Source organism: Scylla paramamosain, chromosome 5, assembly GCF_035594125.1.
Source record: "Scylla paramamosain isolate STU-SP2022 chromosome 5, ASM3559412v1, whole genome shotgun sequence".
Classification (NCBI taxonomy): domain Eukaryota; kingdom Metazoa; phylum Arthropoda; class Malacostraca; order Decapoda; family Portunidae; genus Scylla; species Scylla paramamosain.
In genome coordinates, this window is record NC_087155.1 from 5224650 (window position 1) to 5232901 (window position 8252).

Genomic DNA, 8252 nt, shown 5'->3' on the forward strand with positions numbered 1-8252 from the left:
TGACGGAACCCATACTGGCGATCAGATAGAAGGTTGTTAAGTGATAGATGTTTAAGAATCTTCCTGTTGAGGATAGATTCAAAAACCTTAGATAGGCAGGAAATTAAAGCAATAGGACGGTAGTTTGAGGGATTAGAACGGTCACCATTTTTAGGAACAGGTTGAATGTAGGCAAACTTCCAGCAAGAAGGAAAGGTAGATGTTGACAGACAGAGCTGAAAGAGTTTGACTAGGCAAGGTGCAAGCACGGAGGCACAGTTTCGGAGAACAATAGGAGGGACCCCATCAGGTCCATAAGCCTTGACCACATTCTCTCAATATTATTCATACCGGATATTGAAGAGTCGATACATCATTTCAGTAGTATCATGATGATCAATGTTCATATGCATCTTTACGCACCTGGGATTTGCTACAACAATATTTTAGCTCTCTTTCCTACAGTTACATGAGCAGCAACGACATCTAGCAGTTTAGTTCCGAAAACTCCCCATTGTTCTAATTCCTCCTCAGGATCGCCCAAAGCGGAGGTGCCTTTGGCGTTTTGCCTCTGATAATTAGAGGTGACCTGAGGAGGTATTATCCTAGGCTCCTATCCTACAAATCGTCATAGACAAGTCCGTCAGTCATAGCGAAACAAAATGACATATTTCAGACATAACTCTTTAATAAATTAATATCGTCGTCCATAAATTCGTATTATCAGTCATGAAATGCTATGACAGGATTCACTATGTCTTACCGCTGCTTATGATCGTCAGAAGTCTGTCAATATCATGACAACATGGCCTTAGGTACCATAGCACAATCACCAGCTGTTTTCTTTTATAAATATAACAATGAACATTAGTAACGATGAGTAAATAATGTCCTTCTTTGAGGCAGTAAAGTATTATTATAAATATTTGCTGGGAGCAGTATGATCAGTTTTCCTAAATCTTGCCTTGAGCAGAATGTGTGTGTGGGCTGTTGGCAGTAATCTTCTCCTATATATCATATTTCTTTTGATTAGATACACAATCTAACTTCCCCGAAAATTGTAATATGAAGTCAAAACAATTTAAATCCAAGGAAATTATGTCAAGAACGTATTTCATTCCATAAACTGGAGACGACCTTCCCGGTGGAGTCCGCCCAGGCAGTGCCCAGGAAGCGCCTGACGATGCCACCATCCAGGATGGCAGGCCTCGTCGTCCATGTGATGGCGTGGTACTCTGCTGTGAAAGGCTCCTTCGCCGACGCAGAGGCACTGTACAACGGACTGCTACACACCATCGAGGGATTCATCGCGACTCCAAGGGGTCTGGCAAGGACCCACATTCCACGCCGCTGGACTTAAGCTACCGACCCTGTGATCCTGAACTGCCAACAGACGCTCGCTGCCTACCAGAGACGTTGGCAGCTCAACTTAGCAGACACAGAGTCACGGGATGCTATGGTTACTGTGGCTCATACCTCACGGATCTGAGGCAGCAGGAGAGAAAGAAGTACTGGGTCTCCTTCCTGGACCGGGTGCGCAGGACCCGATCCCTCCGGGAGGTGTGGCACCATGTTAACTGTCCGGGGCAAGCCCAGGTGGCAGGTGTGTGACCCTGATCCTGCTGGCAGGGCATGAGAGCTCGTCCTACAGTGGAAGGAAGCCTCATCCTTCTCTGGCCTTCCTGTGGAACACCAGGAGGCGCTCGACCGGCAAAAACCACAAAGGATGGAGTTGATTCGCCACAGTGTTTCTCTGCCAGATGACACCTGTGTGTCTATTACACATGATGAACTTCTCTCAGCAGTTAAATTGGGCAAGTCAGCAGCCCCTGGCAAGGATGGCGTCACCTACGACATCTTCAGTGCCCTCCTGGAGGTAAAGGTAGACAACCCTGTCTTAGACCTATTTAACATGTCTCTCACTGCAGGAAAGCTTCCCCACTCCTGGAAAACAGCCATTATCATCCCAATCCCCAAAGGTGATGGCACCTTTCGCCCCATTTCTCTCACCAGCTGTCTGTGTAAGATGATGGAACGGGTAACGGAACATGGAATCAAAAGAACTTTATCTCATTCATCAATTCGTTGTCTTCTGCTTACTCTCTCTTCGCCACTAACTGCTCTTGTGATCTTACTAACTGCAAGCCTCCCCTCTCCTGCCGCATTGTTGAACAAGACTTTCTGTTTTCTTTCACTACTGTTGGAGATGTAATACGTAAGATACTTTTTCCCAAGAATGGAGTGTCGCCCGAGGCGAGACGCTGTTCAGTTGCTGTGTTATCAAATAACAAAAGATACGTGTGCTGCCGTGCCTCCTTAACCTACCAGCCAAGCATCCTATATGGCACAGTGACTCGCGGACCTGCTGCAGCATCTCATCATGCCACTACCTCGCCGGTCCCCACGCTCGACACCAAGGGCATCAGCGTCAACGGTGCCCCGCAGCCTCATGCTGCTGCTCCAGCAGGCGAAGAAAATTATCACAGACCAACATCAGGCCATCACCACACTCCAAGGGAACATAGCTGCCCTCACCGCCCGTGGCGCCTCGGTACACACCCCGCGGGTGCCTTCCTCAGCCACCCCCGGAAAGTGCGACCTAGAAATGGCGCCAGCGGTCTTCAGGTCGTGGAGACGGTCCATGGAATGCTGGCTCCTTCTCTGCAGATGGTCACAACGGGAGGCAGTCCACCACGTACGACTCCACTGCACACCGGCATTACAGCGCGCCATCGACGCAAATTTCACCCTCGGTGAGTGGGGTGCCCTGACACAAGACGCGGCGTTAGACGCCATAGGTAAGCTAGTGCTTCCCTCCTCGAATAAAGCAGTGCAGTGGGCAGAGTTCTTTGGTTATAGCCAGGGGCAGGACGAGAGTGTGGGGGATTTTTTCGTTCAGTGCGCACAGAAAAGCAGTGACTGCGCGTTTCAGTGTCCCCAGTGCAACCATAACCTCTCTGAGTACCTGCTCCTAAGGAAGTTGATAACAGGCACTGGGGTAAAACGCTGCGTGAAAGAGAAGTACGGATGGGAGAGGAAGGCAACACGCTGATGGTCAACAGTAACAACAACAGTCAACAGCCTCTCGCCTCTCCTCCCTGGCACTCGTGTGCGGGTGCAAAACCAAATTTCGAAGGCGTGGGATCGGACCGGCCTGGTGGTGGAGGGGCTAGCGCACAGGCAATACACCGTCAGGCTCGATGGTAGTGGCCGTATCAGTCTCAGGAACCGGAAGCACCTGAGGCCCACCCTCGCCCCCACGCCACCAGTGGCAACGTGCGGAGGCGCGGGCCAGGACGCAAGTCCTCCTCACCCCAAGTCCTCACCCTCGCCAAAACCTGCAACCCCACAGCTACCACACCCCAGGAGACAAGCTAAGCCCCCGAGGTGGCTGGCCGACTTTAAACACACACACACACACATTCAGTGATCACACGTCTCCAGTTTCGTGTTTTATTTCTCAGTTTTTGTTTGTCCTTGAGCAGCTGCCTTTAGTTCCTTTGATATATGTCCATCACCCATTTCACATATCAGGTCAATGTGTTAGTAGGTACACATTCATCTTAGGGAGGGGGGGAGATGTTGGAGATGTAATACGTACGATACTTCTCCCAAGTGTGGAGCGTTGCCTGAGGCGGGATGCTGCTCAACTGCTGTGTTATCAAATATAGGAAGAGACGTGTGCTGCCGTGCCTCCTTAACCTACCAGTCAAGCATCCTATAACTACTATTATGTCCACCTTCCTAATGCAAAAGTTAACCAGTATTCTCAGCCGTTCATTCCTTTAACTAGTAAACTCTGGAATATCCTGCCTGCTTCTGTATTTCCTTCTGCCTATGACTTTAACTCTTTCAAGGGGGAGGTTTCAAGACACTTCTCATAGTAATTTTTGATAATGTTCTGTTCCCTAGTAACTGGCACTTTCAAAGGACTTTTCTCCCATTTTTCTTGTTAGAGGCAACAGCCCCTCTTACACACGAAAAAATAGCAGTAGCAGCAGTAGTAGTAGTCATTCGTTTCCTTCGACTCCACCTTGAATACATTTTTTAACTTCTCTAGCCTAAGATTATGCGAGTACTACGATTTTGTTTATACATACTTAAGAATCCGTAAGCGTGTTCGTGCGAGCGCTTGTGCGTCATGACGATGACTGTTGTACAGCTTTGAGGATGCAAAATGGAAAAATGTATTCACCTCCCTGATCATAGCTTCCTCGCACACGCGCGCGCGTACACACACACACACACACACACACACACACACACACACACACACACACATCTGTAGAATCAATCTATAAAAGGGATTCCTCTCATCATCATCCCATTCTCCTTCATCATAAATGCTTCCTTCAGACAAGGAAAACGTCCCTCCGTGTGGAGAACTTATAAATTAACTTTCTCATCCCTAAGGTCAGCAGTCCACCCACATCGAGTCAGCTCAGTCCTATAGCCACCACCCGCATCTCAAGCCTCAAATATGGGGGATTTCTGCTCCCTTTCTGGACACACAACAATTTGGCAACGTCGAATCCTCTTCCACAACTGAGTGCCTGACCACTCAACTATTTTTAGTAGACTGTGTTTACAAATAGTTAGAACAAATAAAGACGGGGATGACTTTCACTTTCTTTGACTTATGTCTTTGATGTTAATCACACAATTATCCAGAAGCTGTATTTTACCTAATAAAACTGTATGTTATCATTATCATTGTTGTTGTTGTTGTTGTTGTTGTTGTTGCTGCTGCTGCTGCTGCTGCTGCTGCTGCTGCTGCTGCTGTTGTTGTTGTTGTTGTTGTTGTTGTTGTTGTTGTTATTATTATTTTTTTTTATTAAAATACACGCACACGCCATGCCTTGTGCATCTAGTAGTTCTGTTTATTTTTGCAACCCTTTCATTGCTGCAGCATTGTCTCAGGAGCAACACTGAGGTTGTATTCTACGTAATCACGAGGCAGAGTGATATATATACATAAGCTGTATGTATCTGTTAATTAGTGTCTCTGTCTCTTCGCCCAGCGTATCGTCTTCTGATAATATATTTCAGCATCTGACTAACTTTCCTCAGTCTCTTTCATCGCCGCAGTATTGCAGCTCTTGTTATCTTCTACCACTATTTTCACGCAAATTGCTCTTCTGATTTTGCTAACTGCATGCATCACTTCCTCCCGCGGCCTCGCTGCACAAAACTTCCTACTTTCTCCCGCCTATTTTCTTTCCATTTCTCTAATGTATGAGTTAAGCAGTATTCTCATTCATCCCTTTTTATGGTAAACTTTTGTATTTCTCTTTTCCTGTGACTTGAACTCTTTCAAGAAGGAAGTTTCAAGACACTTATCCACTAATTTTGAATTATCCTTTTTGACCAGGTGGGGTGGGTGGATGGGGGAAGGGAAATGCCCAAAAATCATCGTCTTAGAATGTACGTATATCATTAAATAACTCCAAGAATAATAGATGGGATGGATGATAGGTGGAAATAGGAAGACATGTTTTGTACATAGGCTGCCACAGGTAGGCATGATGGTTTCTAGCAGCTTACCTTTTGTTCTTATACAACAAATATCTGTCCTTACACACGTGCAAAGTATAATCCTATGTCACCCCAATCCGTTTTCTTTTAATTCAGCTCTCCTTACATGTTTTGCACCCGTCACCGATACCAACCACACTGACGCTTCTGAGTGATTTGTCACAACACTCCAATCCGCTGACACACTAAAAATGCGGGGGAGGGAGGGGGATGCAGTCTGTTAGAAGCAAAAAGAGGGCGTCATGTAAGATAGTTCGGGAACCACTGTTCTAAACGGAGGCCTTTATCCGTTCATATATGGAGGTCTGCAAAAAAAAAAAAAAAATCTCATCAATTCTCTCATTCACTTCCGCAATATTGCACTTGGTACTATCTTCTACTGTTATATCCATCATTGCTGCACTTCTGGATCTGCTAACTTCATATCTTTGCCCACTTATGCGGCCTCCTGCACATGACATTTAGCCTACTCTCAACATTATTTTGTTCACCTAACCAATTTAAGAGTTAATCAGTATGTTTGCTCTTCCATCTCTTTTGTTAATATAGTTTGAAACTCTTTTCTTGTTTTTGTATTTCCTCCTGCCTAGAACTTAAACTTTTTTCAGGAGAGGAGTATCAAGACACCTCAAAAACTAGATTGTTCACCTCTTGCTCTTCTGCTCGTGCCTTTATTAAGCGAAGTGCAAGGTGTGCTGGAATTTTTTTTTTCTTTACCTATTTTTCTTGAGAAGCGACTGACCTGGTTTTATAGTGCGAACCACCTAAGCGCCCGTGACACCAACATAAGAACACGCAGCATATCTTGCCATGGAGGGCTCCTATTGGTGGATCGAAACCAAAACTCATCAAAATCCCTCCACCAATAACAGAGAGAGAGAAAGAGAGTTGTAACTGAAAGAGGGTGAGGAACTGTAAGTGGTCATTAGCAAAAAGTGGCGAAATCAGATACAATTAATCTAACAGATCTGCACGCTCCCCGCTCCCTCTCCCCCAAGAAAAGAAAAGAAAAAAAAAAAATAATAATAATATTATTATTATTATTATTAAAATACTACTACTACTACTACTACTATTACTATTACTACACCTACTACTACTACTACTACTACTACTAATAATAATAATAATAATTTAAAAGAATAACTGAGTCGGTGCGTCGGAGTATTGTCAGTGTGGTTGGTATCGGTAACGAGATCAGAACAAGTAAGAATAAGAACATAAGAAATATGTGTTAGTGCATGAAGCCATCAGGCTTACATTTGGCAGTCCCACCTATTATTCTCATCATTAATTTATCTTTTCTTCTTTTAAACCTCCCTAGTGACTCAGCACTAACAACCTGATTACTGAGTCTATTCCATTTATTTACCACTCTTTTTTTAGGACCATTTCCTTCCTATCTCTTTATTTTATTCTATTTTATTTATTTATTTATTTATTTATTTATTTCCTTTTTCAAGCTTCAACCCATTAGTTCTTGTTCTATCCTGATTACTGATCCTGAGAATTTTGCTTACGTTACGTTTGAGAGGTGCCTCTCAAACGAAATAGGAGAGCTGAATCAATAGAAAATGAATATGGGTGATTGGCGGAATCGCAGTTTATACGATCATGGGAGCGGATAACTTGTTACATAGGAAAATAAGAAAAGCTAAAAAAAAAAAAGAAAAAAAAAATCAGGCCTAAACATGAAAGTTGCTGTAAAAAATGTATCTGCATATTTCCACCTGTCATTCCCTTCAAATATTTTTGCAATAATTTCATTATATACTTTCTAAATAATGATCTTGGTGCAGATGACTTCACGCCTCCTCCCCCCACAACGTATCCTCCTCACTTCATACATACAGTGGGTCGCGCACCTCACAGATTGGGAAGCAGTGATCAAGTATGAACTGGTTTGTGTAGCTATTAATATCTCCGTGTCCTGAATCTTGGCTGAGCCAGACACACTAACTCCCCGTGCCTTACCAGTCATTAAATTAAGACATACCTAGATGTAAGAATATATTGTGTGTGTGTGTGTGTGTGTGTGTGTGTGTGTGTGTGTGTGTGTGTGTATATATATATATATATATATATATATATATATATATATATATATATATATATATATATATATATATATATATATATATATATATATATATATATATATATATATATATATATATATATATATATATATCCTATGTAGGAGGGACACCGGCCAAAAGTAGAAGAAAAAAGGTCCACTGAGATGCCTGTCCCTGAATAAGGTCCAAAGCAGTAGTCAAAAATTAAAGGATAAGTGTCTTGAAACCTCTCTCTCCTGAAAGAATTCACGTCATACGAAGATGAAAATGCAGAGGCAGACAGGAAGTTCCAGAGTTTACCAGAGAAAGGGATGAATGGTTAAGAATACTGGTTAACTCTTGCATTAGAGAGGTGGACAGAATAGCGATGAGAGAAAGAAGAAAGTCTTGTGCAGCGAGGCCACGGGAGGAGAGGAGGCATGCAGTTAGCAAGATCAGAAGAGCAGTTAGTATGAAAATAACAGCAGAAGATCGCAAGAGATGCAACAATTCGGAGATAAAAGAGGTTGAAGACAGTCAGTTATAGCTGAGGAGTTGATGAGATGAAAAGCTTTTGATTCCACCCTGGCTAGAAGAGCGGTATGAGTGGAACCCCCCCCCCCCAGACATGTGAAGCATACTCCATACATGGACGCATATGGCCCCTATACAGAGTTAGCA

At 43.8% G+C, this 8252-nt stretch overlaps 1 protein-coding gene across 1 annotated transcript; it reads left to right on the forward strand.

The window, feature by feature from the left end:
• The first annotated feature begins 1177 nt into the window (after positions 1-1177).
• LOC135100930 (uncharacterized) lies at positions 1178-4648 on the forward strand. The gene is made up of 5 exons (XM_064004550.1): positions 1178-1301; positions 1391-1582; positions 1740-1958; positions 2006-2732; positions 4393-4648. The coding sequence occupies exons 1-5, from the start codon at positions 1178-1180 to the stop codon at positions 4430-4432; spliced, it is 1302 nt and encodes a 433-aa protein (XP_063860620.1). The 3' UTR covers positions 4433-4648.
• Positions 4649-8252: the final 3604 nt, after the last annotated feature.